At 52.2% G+C, this 14,897-nt stretch overlaps 4 protein-coding genes across 4 annotated transcripts; 1 reads left to right on the top strand and 3 right to left on the bottom strand.

Annotated features, from left to right (window-relative positions):
- Window positions 1-816: 816 nt before the first annotated feature.
- JN550_004551 (uncharacterized protein) lies at window positions 817-2,777 on the bottom strand (the record flags this gene model as incomplete). The annotated part of the gene is made up of 3 exons (XM_049316079.1): window positions 817-1,438; window positions 1,512-2,455; window positions 2,508-2,777. 3 exons carry the CDS (start codon window positions 2,775-2,777, stop codon window positions 817-819), a joined length of 1,836 nt encoding a protein of 611 aa, XP_049173623.1.
- Window positions 2,778-4,782: 2,005 nt separating this feature from the next.
- On the bottom strand, window positions 4,783-8,889 carry JN550_004550 (uncharacterized protein; the record flags this gene model as incomplete). The annotated part of the gene is made up of 3 exons (XM_049316078.1): window positions 4,783-8,399; window positions 8,451-8,653; window positions 8,711-8,889. The coding sequence occupies 3 exons, from the start codon at window positions 8,887-8,889 to the stop codon at window positions 4,783-4,785; spliced, it is 3,999 nt and encodes a 1,332-aa protein (XP_049173622.1).
- Window positions 8,890-9,671: 782 nt separating this feature from the next.
- On the top strand, window positions 9,672-10,002 carry JN550_004549 (uncharacterized protein; the record flags this gene model as incomplete). Its single annotated transcript, XM_049316077.1, has 2 exons — window positions 9,672-9,786; window positions 9,854-10,002. 2 exons carry the CDS (start codon window positions 9,672-9,674, stop codon window positions 10,000-10,002), a joined length of 264 nt encoding a protein of 87 aa, XP_049173621.1.
- A 1,126-nt stretch (window positions 10,003-11,128) lies between these two features.
- JN550_004548 (uncharacterized protein) lies at window positions 11,129-13,401 on the bottom strand (the record flags this gene model as incomplete). Its single annotated transcript, XM_049316076.1, has 2 exons — window positions 11,129-13,271; window positions 13,346-13,401. 2 exons carry the CDS (start codon window positions 13,399-13,401, stop codon window positions 11,129-11,131), a joined length of 2,199 nt encoding a protein of 732 aa, XP_049173620.1.
- Between the last annotated feature and the right edge of the window lie 1,496 nt (window positions 13,402-14,897).

Genomic DNA, 14,897 nt, shown 5'->3' with positions numbered 1-14,897 from the left:
TGTGCCACTGCTATCAAGGAAGCCAGCAGGTGCTGGGCTGATGTGAGCATTGCTCCCTTGGCCGAAAAACTGGATAGATACTTACGTTTGACCAAGATGTTCCATAGGAGAGTGGGTGAGACATTGCACCCTGCCACACTATCGCGTCCGAACTCGAGCATGTTTTCCGGTGCTCCATTCAGTCCGCCTGAGACGCATCCGCCTTCTCCTGAAGATGAACAAGACATTATCTTGGGGTATCGAAGCATTCCACACTATCGACTAGCTACATTGCGAAAGCCATCTGCTTGCGAGATACCCATTATGTTGTATGAATGAAAGAAATTGAGCTTGAGTGATGCGATCCTTATGGGGTGCGATGTGTGATGTATTAAAGATGGAGAATGCAAGTCTCCGTGGCACCCACTAAGGTGGGTTACCGCACAACTAGCTTATCTCCTTATCTATAACCAGCTGCCACCAGCTGACTTTCCCAAGACAGCTGGCGGAGCTATCTATCTGTATACCCCCTTACCAAAACGTATCATTGAGGCAGATGGCAATTCCATAGTGGGTCCGTTCCCCTACTGATGCTGAATATTGAGGTGCGAATCAGTGGCATATAGAGTTTGCTTTTACTTGCGATGGTACGCGCGTGGTGTATTGTTGCACCAGCTGGCAATCAGTAGCAGTGGCGAACTCCCAGCTGGCGAAGCTTTTAAGCCACAACCACCTATACTGAAATGTATCGCATATCTTGTGCATGCCGCCTTCTAACCAAGTGGGATGAGTTACCATTGTCAAGTTATTACATTAGCTATAGTCCAACTGTCTATCCTACTTCGAGTCGTAAAAAGGAACAACAAGAGGATCGTAACTGTCGTTTCCGTAGGCTGACCCTGCATATTCAAGATACCCATCTACATACGGTTGTGGAATCTCACCAACGATATCTGCCGCGTTACCGAACACCCACACGGTCTGCATACCAAGAATCATGTGTCCGGCAATGTGGCAATGCATCATCCAAGCACCTACGTTGTCCTCTGTCACCCTGATACGCCAGGCCCTCCAGCCGCTCGTGTGGAAGGCCGGCCCGGTTGTTGCATAACGGTACAGCTGTGTCGTGTCTCGCTTCGCAGGGGTATAATTGGCGAACTTCTTTTCGTTTACTTCTGGATCGTACGTCCCGTTGCCGGAGCCTAAATCCCAATAATGCTCGCCGTGGGCGTGCATCGGGTGGGTATCGAAGCCTCCCGTGGGGCCAGAGTTACTGAGCCAGACGATATCGAGCGTCTCACCGACCAAGGCAGGAAAAGCGCGGGTCTTAGGGTCCCATCCCCCATTGGCAATAGCAGCATCGTAGTCCGGCACAGAACCAGTCTTGTAGGCCGATACAAGATATGGAGTGAACTGCTGTGCGGCCAAGGCGGTTTCTGACCAACTCAGATTGTTGGCGCTGTTAGACGATTAGCATGGCATTTTGGGGGGACGTGAACACTTTGCCTCTATTAATGTTTGGATTAACTTACTCCCATTGGAGTATCCCATTGATAGATCCATTGTAAAACCCATCGATGACGTGCTGATTGACTCGAATATAGACCGTTCGAGTGACCTCGGAGGCTGTTGGAAAGGTGTCCAGCGGGCTCAGGGGCTCGAGTGTGTCTTCTAACCATCTGGTGTACTCCGAGACGTTGCGAGTCAGTGTCACTGGAGACACGGACGGTAGATCCTGGGGTAGCTCTCGCTTCGTCTTCTTGCAGCCCACAGTTTTGTATTCCAACACAGCATAACCCGTAACATTGGTTGGCCGGTCGCGGCTTTCATATCGAATCCAGTAAGTCGTCTTCCCCTCTGCGTCGAGCTGCTCCTGTGTCTTCGTTTTCAAGAGTGCACTGAAACGCTGGCCACTGCCAAGCTGAATGTGGTCGGTCTTTGCTGGTTTTGTGTACTGCCCATCGGCTTCGATAATCGTGAGATCCTCATGCCCCTCGAAGCCAACCATGACAAATGACAAAGCGGTTCCGCTTATGAAGCGCATTCGGTATGTCTTTCCTGGTTCAACAGTGATAACGTGAGGCTTGCAGGAGTCATCTGAGGCGTTTGTGAAAGACGCATTGCCCGACTGGTCGTTCATGATTATAGCTTCCGGCTCCCCCGTCCATTTGAAGGGGTTCGCCACTAGCCCGGCCTCGAGGACATGGTCCTCCTTCTGATAGAAATCGCTGAACAAGATGGGGATATCGTCATCGTATTCATACGGCCTGGTTTCATTGGCGCCGTCAACTATCAAGACACCATGTGCGGTGAGCGCCTGGAAACCCACGTGCGAGTGGTAGAAATATGTTCCAGCGTCGCCGACTTCGGGATGGACTTCGTAGTCAAAGAACTCGCCAGGCGCGATAGGCCATTGAGATACCAACGGTGTGCCATCGGAGAATGGTGCTGTTCTTTGGGACAGGCCATGCCAGTGCTTAGAGGGTATTAGCTCTTTCCACTTGTCGGGGGTCAGGATAAAGGCGTACTACTGTCACGTTGCTATCTTCGATGTGATTATACACGCGGATCCACGTCGTCTTCCCTTCTTGCATATACAGTGCTGGTCCTGGTGATGTGCCATTGAAGACTACGGAATGGCGTGAGTGGCAGTTGGTGGTTATGTTCTGCGCAGTTGCGATCAGCACATATTCAGGGTGCCAGCTTTCATCATGAATAACTGCGTCCCGAGTGGCAAGACATGGCTGCAGCAGGCTTAGAGAGCCAAGTACTGCCAGAAATCTGTTATGTTGCCACATAGTAATGAGCGGCCTTTGAAATCAAGGAACTGTATCAACTTCGCCGGTGCTGAGCGCCGTAGGGCTGCCAGTATATGTACCTTGTTGCCAGCCGTACAGCAGAAGCCGGCGACCCCCTTGATTGGATGGCTCGCGTCAGCGAACACCGCCATCCGGACAATGCTCTGGTCTAACGGGCCCGGACAGAAACGCCATGCTCCCTTAGGGTAGCTTGCATTGGGGCACAGGAGAAAGATCGTCGGTGCAACAAGCAAACTAGGCTAGGTGCGTAAGCAGTAAAATTGGTGCATCCTTCTGAAAATAGGCCATGCAATGGTTTGTCTACTCGAGTGGCTATGTACCTCAATGCCTGATCAATGTGTTGTATGAAGTCATTTGAGATCCGCAGGCCTTTTCATTTGCTCGAACTCTAAAATCTCCGGGTGAAGCGGCCGCTTGCAGGGATGGAAGGCTTATTAGCTTCGCTTCAAACAAGAAGCATCGAAGCTGTGATTCCCGGAAAATGCCAAGTTTCACGCGGGAACCTATTGCAGGCTTCGGAATTGAATAGCTTCGCAATATTTGGTATGGAGCGTGGCAGTCATGAGGAAAGGTTGGGTCGACGTTGAACAGTGGCGCATCAGTGTATATATGTCGCGTTCGTCACTTGTCGTCCAATACCCGCCTGGCCACGGATGCATGCATCGCGACAACGGGTATTAAGCAACAAGGTCGTAGTACGACCACCCTGCCAGGTGACAAACAATCGAGAGCCCTTACACGCAGCATAATGGAAGCGCATACCATAGTAGTGCTGCCGGCCAGAATTCACACTACATACTGGTGGTTGCAGATCTAGCTTGCCCAAACGTTCGGGTTAGTTTAGAAGGAGCGCTTTTTCTATGAAAAGTGGTGGCCTCAACGGGCTGCGCTATTGCGCAACTTGCTTCTTGAAATGACAGTGGCCAGCACACTCAAAAAGATTCAGTCGCGGAAATAGATCAACATAAACTAATTCCCAACGGTCGCATTAAGTTACATATCGAAAGTTAATCCTCTTGAAAGATATGGTAAATTGGCATTTTCAGCCCATCGGTACCAGATCTCCAAGCAAGACAATCCCCGGGAGATCCGACCACGTGCTGCCGTGTGATAGCAGGCCCTTGCAGATATATGCAGGCTATAACTCTATTTGTTCTTCTCCATGTGTGACTAGGCCATTCAATTTAGATAGCATGAACGGCAGTTATGGGTGAGAGCTCGGATAGGCGCTACGGCCGTTCGTTATTGCGCCAATCGCCGAACAAATGGTAACGATCAGGGCGGCGACGGTGCAAGTGCCCTTCGGCAGGAGGTTCTGCGGCGAAAAATGTTCAGCGACTGTAGTCTAGGCTCAAACACCTGGAGTGAATATCATGCAATCGATTGGCCCATGCGCAATGTTTGCAAAAGCCCACTCAACTGGCGCATCGTGCTATATAGTGCCAGCGAGTAGCCCCAAACCAAGAGTTACATTTGATTCCAAAGTTTACGAGCAGCCTCCAGATGGAGCTAAACAAGGCATCGTACAGTTTGACTATCAGAGTTGGTCATGTGCTCAACCACCTGATTTCCGCATCAGGTTCCATGCAACTGACGGTTCCCTGCAAAGTGAACTTTCGGCTACGCCTCGCGGGCTTGAGAGCCTACATACCAGCATCTTTGTACTTGAGGCAGTGTGCTTGAGATATAAAGAGATTGCGGCTCTTGGAAGGGATCAAATCATCAACAACTAGCATTCCGGGATTTAGAATAGGCATGATTATTAGCCAACACCACCTCTGGGTAAGCATTTGTTCCCTTACATTACACTCGAACATCCACCTTTCATGTCTACCGACTCGACATCATGTCACGAGAACTGGGTCCGATTCTCGCCATAGCTCTTTTGCTTTGCTTAGGACCTGGCGATGAACTCGAAAGCTCATTCCACGCTGGTGCTTCCATGGCCTTCATCGTCCCTCCTAGTTTCGATGCTGCGTGCTTTCTAATCTGCTGCAAGCAGGTGTGGGAATCTCATAGCCATGTACTCCCTGAGTACTGTGCTGATTGCATAGTATTTCTTATCACCAGCGTCTTGTAATGCAAATTTGAAATGCGACTCGCGCGTTTCATGTTCCATAAGTAAAACAACTGTGTCCAGCCTCCCGTTATTTACGGCGGTGAGCAGAGAGTTATCGGGGCCGGTTAACGTGGCCCCGGCGTTCAGCAAAGTAAGAACACCAGGTATATTCCCTTTACCTGCAAGTACGGCAAGTGACGACCTAGCTAGCTCTCGATGCCTCGTCAAAGGTGCATCTGGAAATGGAAGCAAGTTGAAATTGCGGTCGCTTTTTTCTCGATTATAAGTGTTAATGTCTTGTTGATTTTCAGGATTTACATTAATCCTTTGGTCAAGGAACAACTTGATTATTTGAATGTCGCCAAATTTGCAAGCGAGGTATAACGTGTCATCCGTTGAGTGTCTTTGATTGTATCCAATCTTGGCGCCATGCTGAAGAAGCATCTGGACAACATAACGCTTGTTGTCATCAATATGAGTGTACATCAGTGCATAGTCAAGGGATAGACACCTTTTATGTTGCGTTTTGTCAACCTTTGCGCCGTAACGCAGTAGAAGTTCGATTAGTTCGATACTTGCTCCTGGAGTCGACAAGGCCATATCCAGGGGCGTCTCGCAGGCAGAGTGGCCGCACGCGTTGGGATCTGCACCATTCGACAAAAGGTATTGGCAAGTTACGAACACATTGCGAGCCTCGTAACGCAATCTGGGCTTTATGTAGTCTCTATCGCCACAAGCTACTTGCAAAGCTGTGAAACACCCTCGTTCGTTCACGTTTGCTCCTAGTCGTATCAACTCCTCAACCACCTTGACGTCTCCTGAGACGATGGCTATCTGTAGTGGCGTGTAACATTGATACTTGTCGTATTCATGACAACTCCGTTGATCCCATCTAGCGCGAAACCCATCGAAGGCCCAGCTCACGGTAGGAACATTTATCCCGACTTCCTTGAATGTGCGTGAGAGAAAGTCGATGTCGCATTTAAGGTATATGAAGTAAGCAAGAGCCACTTCCTTACCCAGAAAAGGATCCGAAGGTGCTTTCCCCGTGAATATTGGGGTATTCCGCTGTTCGAGATACCTCACAATCTCAACCACTTGTTTGCAATATGACGGACGGGTTAGACCTACTGGGCTGTCGTGCAGTCCACTCCACTTTATAATAACATCGTAGATAGACTCAAAAGTCTGGCTAACCTCGTGTTCAAGCCACCATTTCAGCTGAGGAGGTTGAAAGGAAACCAGTTGTTCGAAAGTGGACGTCGCAAACAGCACTCTTGCACATCCAGTAACGTCAGCCCCGCAGTTCACGAGATGCTCCAGCATATTGATGGGTGCCGGTCTAAAATAACCGAAAGCTTGAGACAAGTCTGGGTGCTTCGCATAGTCGCGTGTATTGTCACCGGAAGCCAATAACAATAATGGCCAATAAGTTTTCCCTTGTCTGATTGTTCCGTTGACGTTGGCCCCGTGCCTCAAGAGAAGTGACACTCCTGTTACTTTGTTCGACCTTGCAGCTCTAGCGAGCAGTGATACACCCTGCTCTCCTGAAACGTCCAGCCCATTCAATAGGAGATATTCGAGGCCATTTTCCATGTCCAAGCACTCTCTGGACAACTTTGCCAAGACTTCTGTTTTGTCTTTGAGTAACAGCGTCAGAACTCGGTGCAAATCAGGTAAACATTTCCAAGTGTTGATGTGATTCAGCACTCGATATTTGAGGTTATCGAACTCAGGGAGAAATAGTGGATCTAAATCAAGTTCCCGCGGCCCGTCGTGGTCGCGCTCCGGCTTTATGTTGCTATTTAGATCACAATCCAAAAAGCCAGCCCGAAGCAGAGTTATGAGGGTCTGCGGCCTGTCAAGTGCCCTGAAAACAGCAGACCTCTGTATGAGCAAGCGTTGAAGTCCTCGGGGGAATGCAGCGACCCGCAAATATGTTTCCAATTCTTCCAGACCGAGCTCCGAAGAAGCCAAAAGGCCCGGAACGCTCAGTATGCATTTCGGCATTTTGCTATATTTTGCGAGCAATTCAATCGTTTTTTCTTGGCCCAGTGAATAGCCGACGTCGAATATGGTCTCCTCGGAAGAGCGAGAAAATACAGATTCCCGGAAGGGTACATCGACGTCGGCGCCTTTATCTAGGAGGACTTGCATAGCTGTGAAAATATTCTCTGCACCATCTCCCCAACGTATGAGAGCGAGCAATGTGTAGCCGGCAGGTGTAATACCAGAACAGCGAGTGTCCACACTAGTCTGGCTTCCTAGCAGCACGTCGAGGACTTCGATATGACCCTTTGTAGCAGCTTCAATGGCAGGAGATGTAGGCGCGAGTATCACCTTTGGATGATGCACTCTCAAGGGCGTTTCTCGATCGGGTGCAACTTGTACTCGCCCAAGGTTACGAAATGTCAGTCCATTATCTTGCCTCCGGAAATTGGTTGGCAAGAATGGGTCTAAGTCATATTCCAATAGACGATGGCAACATTTCTGCAAGTTGAATGATGCTGCAAGCACTAAGCACTGTTGTCCATGTATTTTTACCCAGTCAGAACTTGTCATCGCCGCGCTGGCTACATCTTCGAAAAGACCTTTCTCGTTGAGTTCAAAAGCCCAATAAATCAGCTGGATCCAACATTCTTGCATCGTCAAGGACGAAATTTGGAGGAACTGCCGGACAGTTGCTCGAGGGATCTTGTGAGCGAGCCAATCTATGATTTCCTCCATCCGGACAAGGTCGATAAAGTGGTTGGAGAGGTAGTATAGAGTAGTAGTAAGGGCGTGGAACATGTTCGTCGATGTTGATAATTGAGAGTCTGGTAGGTCATCTGCAACGAATTGCCGTCCCAAGGACTGTATCGCTGAGTCCGTGTCAAGAAAAGAGCCCCCTTCGCCCGCGTGGGGGCCTGGCACGTCAGTTTGGTATACCGGGGATGTATGTACAGCGCCAAGCACACCATCGTCGCGAGCTTGGTGCTCAGCAACAGAGCTTCTTGGTACCATGGGCATGACCGAGCATGTGCTTCTCAACAGAGATTGGAGTTGATAGACTGGGAGGTTTTTGGTGAACGAGAACCATAAGTCCTTGAACTCCGGATGAATGACTGCGGTGCTAGACTTATGAATAGTTGCGCAAGACGCTATGATTTGCAGGGTTCGCTTTACTGCATCATTGGGTGGCGGGGAGGCGAATATATCAGGGAAGAGATGGGTAGGACTGGACACAGTCCACGAGGAGGAGCTTGCGGGTTCGGTCGGGAAATACCAATGGTCGGTCATGATTTCGATATGACCGTGGTTTGCGAAAAGTGCTAAAGCAGCGGAGGACGATGCTGCTTCCCGGAAGGACATTTCACCTGGGCTTCCTATTGGCGGTTCGTATCCAAGGGCACCCGGATTGCCAGAGACAAAATGAGACATGGCTTTTGGCGACGACGGTTGGTCGGGAGTATTCGACATATGCGCATCTTCCAAATCATGTCTATCCTCGAGGTTCTGGTTTTCCGGCCCGATGGTTACCTCTGGTGGTAGCGCCAAATTCCCTGTTTTACAATAAGCTTCCCGATAGGTATATCATTTGGACTTGGCAGTACCGTCATTGCGTCGAAGATGTCGATTTCGAGCGATTTCCTTTTTCACTTTCCTCCAAGGGAGGACGACGCCATTGTAGCGCAATACGTCACCGGGTTGACTCCCTTTTACCTCAATATACTGGGAGATTATGGCCCATTCATGGGCCTTGAGTTTCTTCTTGAGCCCGAGTTCATCTCTCAGTTTGGTCTCGTAAGTGGAAAGCCTTGGTACTGATCAGAGAAACGCCATCGGATGCATCTATGCAGGAAAGGATACGTACGGTGTCTGGGGGGATCCGTAATCTCGCTCTGCGATCTCCTTCACTCGCTTGAGAGTCTCCTTGTCCTCCAAGTACAGCTTTCGAAAGAGCTCACGATGCTGCTGCCATATCGACAATGGGCTCTCTCCGGGCTGAGGAGCGAGAGACGGATCAGGACCTGACTGCGTCTGTGCTGGCATAGTGTATGAAAGAAGTATGGCTTATGTAGGTGTAGAAAGAAGGTGATCTAGTCGCAATTCGACAGTTCCGTGAGAAAGATGGGAATGAAATAAACCCACGAGTAGCGTTGGCAATTCGGTGTGGGAAAATCGAGATACTCGGGCTGTCCACGAAACGACCGTAGGGTCCAAAATCTGGTCCGAATCTGGAGCCTGACCAATTTCTGGCCAGGTTCTGCCCCCTTCCCCGCTGCGGCTTGCATACTTAAGGCTTTCCCGGGCGAGGCTGTGACCGCGCTGCCAACCTATCATACGCACTAAAGACACTCAACGTCATTGGCCCAGTATAGACTATCAAGCTTCATTGGCAGAAATACCGGTCCTCTTCTGCAGGCTGCACACATGGAACGGTCTGATTCGCTACATCCTGCCTGACTTGGAGTGTTACTCAACGTTCTGGGCAATGGATGAGTTAGGCCAAGGGCATGAAGCGCCAAAGGGGGCAGTGCCAGTCCAAAACCTGGTCTTATGGTGCCAGTAGGCTGATTTCAACCATCAGACCCTACTGATGGCACCGATTTCTGCCGCTTTTGTACACCAGAAAATGGACATCATGGTCCAAAATCTGCTGTTGAGAGGCCACCTGGGGTCTTGGGCCCATTATGAGCGATGGCCAATTCCTGGTGGGACAAGATTTTGGACATCATGCTGAACCATAAATCTCCGTCGGCCACGGCGCCAGATGGCACGGGATAGCTAACCCATACCCGGCTCCTATCTGCGTGGTCTGATTCCTGCTAAAGATGGCACTCTCAAACGAAGCGATCGTTGGGCTGTCGGCGCTCCTCGTCGGTTCCATCCCCGTCGCCCTGCTCATCATTCAATGCCTGCGGAAACGAAACCAGCGACTTTCCGAAGGTGGGTGGTTGTTGAAGCTTCTTTCTTTTCACCAATCGGCTTCATCTGACTTAACACGAAGCTCCAGATCAGCATCTCGTAGGTGATCGGCGCCTGCTTTTGTCTCATGTGTGGCGGCCCAGTCCTATCATCGCCGACGACCTTGAAGCAGGAGTTGCGCTCCACATGCTCGCAGTAAGGCCCTTTCTCCCTCAGTACGGAGGAACGGCGGACTGACTATTGCGCACAAGGTAAGGCAGGATAGCACGATGGCGTATTGGGTACGGCCACCGCTGAACTACAACGGATGAGCCATCATAATTGGTCAAAAAATTCCGACACACAGTTGGTGTGATGGAAGTCAATGCATAACAGAACAGGATGGCGCAACAAAGGCTGTTTCCGTCCATTATAAGATCTATGATAGTTCTAGAGACAAAGGTTTATTGGCGACATTGCATAGAAACTGGTTTAGAAAGGGCTATTGTGACAAGCTACTTGGCAGATAGTCAAACAGGAGAACGTCACAATTCATCATTGGATCATAAGGGAGTTCCATTTCGATGACCTTGATTCGTGAAAACCAAAAACATGCAATCACGGCGGATGATGAAGTCCTAAAGGTCACCAGACATGCAGATCCATTCAGTCAAAAGAAGATGTACCACGTCCCCAACCACCCGACCACACCTTGGGCTCCCCCACCCCCTGGCTCTCAACCGTGCCTCCCCTTTCACTCCTAAATCTTTCGATCCAAGAGACCCAGGGGAGGCGTACAGAGGAGAGCATAGAGGGGCAGATAGCAGGACCCCCGCAGCCGAGCCGGTACAAAAGGTCAAATTTTCGCGTTGAAATAAGACAGCTCTAACCCAACCCACCCATAGGGACGTGGCTTCTCGCGTCCGTCTAAAAAGCGACGTCTGCTGCCGGAAAGCAAGCAGTTTGACGCGTAGCTCGGAGGCTATGATTGCTCTACCGCGTGGATTACAGAGTCATCAAGGAAGGATCTCGCCTTGTGCTCCACCTTGCCGCGCGGAAAGTGAAAGGAGAAAGAATAACTTGAAAGAAATAAGTGGGACATGAGGCACAAGAGGCAGGGGATTTACCCCAGGTGGAAGGAATTGGGGGCATAGCTTTGCTTGGTGCGGCAGATTGGTACAAGACTCTATCACAACAGAGTCGGTCAAACATAGTTCAAACCATATGCACGGTCGACGCGTGCCAATATTCTCCTATTCCGTCGAAGATCCCTAAGCTCCCAGTGTCAGTATGGGTATCGTACATTTCAGTATCCTCGCGCTTCTTGGCGACCACGGGGTAATTGCCGTCATAAGGGCTCAAGGTCCTTCATCCCCTCCTAAGCCTAAGCGCCGGAGAAGTTGACCTTCTTACGGCCCCTTCCCCTGTCGGCATTTAGCTCGTCCAGCCTTTGGTCGATCTCCATCAATCCCAGGAGCTCGTGTTCCATTTCGCCCTCGATATCACGGTCCTCTTCGTCGTCAAGTTGCATCTTATCGGCTGCCGCGGCCAGACTGTTCGCGAAGCTAAAGCCAGCCTGGGACCGATCAGCAGCTTGGACATCCTCTCCTTCAACAGAGGGCACGATTGTCTCCGGTTGCTTCTCGGCTTGGACCTGAGCAATTGAGAGGGTCCGTCTGGGCTTGACGGAAAGATTGAACAGCTCGCTAGCTTTCTGCTCGGGCCTGGGGAAGACGCTGACAGCACTGCTGACCCTCGAGCGCTCGCTGAGTCTCCTTTGGAAACTGCCCTTGACACCACCGATTCTGGTGCCAACAACTGTCTCGCTTTCGTGCACAACAACGAGCCGGCTCTCCCCGCAAACGATAACTTCGATCGGCAAACCTTCATCGTTTGAGGTTTCGTTGGTTCCAAGCTTGGGAATCGCACCGACATCGACACAACGTTCACCCATCAAGCCGACGACCAGGTCATTCAGGCGAATCATCCGCGTTGGCTGAGCGCCACTGAACAGGTTTACCCCTCCACCAGCACCCTTGCGTAGCTGGGCTTCCCAAAACTTGAGAACACCAGGGATCACAACGACATGCTCGGCGCCACCTATCCAGATAATGGCGCTCTCATCGGCTGTTGTAGTGGCGCGTGCCGGTAACGGGGTCACTAGAACCCCTCCCTTCACTGTAACCAAGCGCTCGGGACCGTAGGAGGCCCCAATCGGTGCCTCCCGTCGTGAGTGAGGAGTCATTGGCACAAAGTCGCTCCCCGTACCTGACGCGCGCTGGGAGGTCAGACTGCGCAGCGGGCTTGTCCCTTCGATGTAACCAGTGACACTGAAGGAAGTGAGTGCGGCACCACGGATGCCCGAGCCGGGCTTGCCGAAGAGAGCCGGGCCGTGGGGTGAGACGCCGTCGATATCCCAAATCCCCCATTGGCCATCTGCGAGTAATACCAGCACTCCTCTGCCGTAGGCCACCCAGGAGGCGGCGATTATAGGCTTGCGTGACGCTGATGGGCGCGCAAAAGGGGGGTAGAGGGAGATGAGCCACGACCCTTGTGAGGGGAACGGACCTTCTGATAAGTCGTCCGGGGGCATGGATGCCTGGGCATAGTCGTAGATGCGAACGGCATGGGGTGATGCGTTGCAAAGCAGCTGGGTGGAGTGTGTGGGGTTGAAGGAGATGCCAGAAAGTGGACTGGGCAGGTACTCCGTCTGAAAGGGTTCGAGGGGTCGGTCTTTAGTAGGCTTCTCCAACGGGACATCCCATAGGCGCAAGGTGCCTGCTGCTTCCCTGGAGTGCGAAGCGACAACAGCGCGTGGGATTCCTCGGCCGGCCGACCGCGAGCGTTCGGTTGACTTGCTGCGCTCGGAGGCTGATGTTGGCTTGATGAGCCCCATGGCCAAGCCATCGCTCGGCTTCTGTTGTCCACTGAGCAGTGTCAAAGTCTCGCCCCATTTTCCGCTGCCGGCTTTGCCCGCCAAGAGGCCCTCTCGCAGCTCCTCCCTCGCCTTGCTGGCAGGCGATGGTGGTGTGAGGGGCAGGGTGATCAGATAGACCTCGCGGCTGGCGCACGAAACAGCAAACACGATCTTCTCCTTAAGAACATCGGCCCCATCCCAAGCCGCGTCCTCTGCCGGACAAGGTGTCATGGGCAGGGTCGCAATATGCGAGACGGCAGTCCCTAGAGACAGGTCGAGAGTCTGGGTGATATCTGGACGTGTGCTGTCGTCGTCGGCTGCGTCTTCGAACTGCGGCTTGTCGACGAAAGATGGTGCGCCGCTGCTCGCCGGGGCTGTGTTGTCGTCTTCATCGGAATCTATCACCATGACAGCGTCGTCGGGAGGGTTGCCATTCTGTTTGCCCTTGGGCCCACGCGGCGACTGGTCGTAGACCGAGGCCTTGAACCGCCTGCCTCCTCGCCATAGCACCGTGACTCCATCCTCGTGGCCATACAGGATGATGGCCGCCCCCTCGGGCGACTGGACGGGGTAGCTTTGGACGGTGTGTATCCTGCGGGCGATGTTGTATCTACGGCGTAAGGCCAGAGTTAGCGTAGTCCACATTCGGCCATGCGCGGCCATTCGTGGCAGGGCTTCGCCTACGTGTACTGAGTGTTCTGCGCCGTGCGGCGGATGCGTGGTCCTCCGGTCACAGCCATCTTGAGGACGCTGCGCTGGCTGCGGTGGTACCGCGACGAAGCTTCCCAACCGGATGGCGTAGAGGTCGAGGTCGAGGTCGGGCGCAATTATCTCCCAGCGACGATGGGCTTCTCCTATCGCATCATGAAGCTCCAGAGGGATTCTAAGGGTCCGCAAATAGCCAAGTGACGAGCGGGCGACTCGATGGGCCGTCTAACGAGAATGGTCGTTGGAGAGCTGGTTCAGCCCAAAATCTAGCTACCTACAAAGACAAACGCGACGTCAAAGCTGCTCACAGACCGTGACCCGCGCCAGCTCTTGCTATGGTCTGTGCGTAGAGCTAAGGCTCACGCCAGCTGCACTATGGCGAGTGGCAGCTGGCGCGCTTCTCGACGACTCTCCACGCCGCAGATGGATATATATCAGGGTCATCTTATTCAAACATTTGTCTATTCACAGGACGTCATCATGGTCGAACAATAGCAGCCTCATCTCTTGCCAGCATGACCTGTCTTAAGAACCCTAATCCCAATCTATATACTGAACTCCTCCACGGACTTAGCTGCTGCACGACTATGCACGGGGCCACTCCCTCTCACGTGGCCTGGGAGATGCTGCCCGAGGCCGTCCATGAAACCGCATGAGGCCGCGTTTCAGGGCCAGTCGATCGCAACGTCATGTCGCGCCGGCATCAGCCCTCCAAAATAGACTCAACCCTGAAGATCTCCCCAAGGCGCAGCCAGACCGACGGGGAGGGAAGCATACCTCCTGTGCGTGTTTCCCCGGACAAGCCCACCCCCTCCCCCTCGTCTTGTACCACAGCATTGCTTCTCCCACTCCGTGGCTGAATGACGCTCACCCGCCCCATCAATCCCTCTACCCCGGATTAGCTAGTTCATGCGGCGGATCTGCTCAACGTTTATTGAACCGTCATGGCGGTGTCACGACTCATATGTCGTCGCTGACGGCATTTGTTGTCAGCGTCCATAGATAGCAATATTGGGGTTTCGGGAAGGCTCCCTCGCCCAGCCATGCGGCCAGCACGGAGAAGCGACTAGTCAAGCATATGTGATCATCAAGTCAACGACGCGGCGTCAGTCACGGGAGACTAGGTGATGGAGGAAATGTAGTAGCCATGTCATGAACAGGTGCCCATTGTACTGGACCATTGGAATAATATACATCAACAGTCCCCTCCATAACCTGTAGATATCCCACACTCCCGTCTATCACAAATAGCTCAATCGCCAAGGAAAGGTCAAGTTCGTACGGCATATCAGCACATGATTCGTATAGGGAACACATGGCGTATTGCGTGTCGCCACCTGACCCCTCGAGGCTCGTCTCGACTCCCAGGCTCGGTCCTGACATGATCCATCTTGAGGGCTCTACCGCTTGCCCCCAATGTCGGTTTCAGGGCCTGAGCCCCCCTAGATCTCGCGAGAAAATGTTGCCAAGTACGTACATCGTTTTCGGCCACTGTCCGGGCCGAATGCGCCCGCGGCACATCGGTCGC

This window comes from Neoarthrinium moseri, assembly GCF_022829205.1.
Source record: "Neoarthrinium moseri strain CBS 164.80 chromosome Unknown scaffold12_Wmoseri_CBS_16480, whole genome shotgun sequence".
Taxonomy (NCBI): Eukaryota; Fungi; Ascomycota; class Sordariomycetes; order Amphisphaeriales; family Apiosporaceae; genus Neoarthrinium; species Neoarthrinium moseri.
This window is presented reverse-complemented; position numbering and strand designations above follow the sequence as displayed.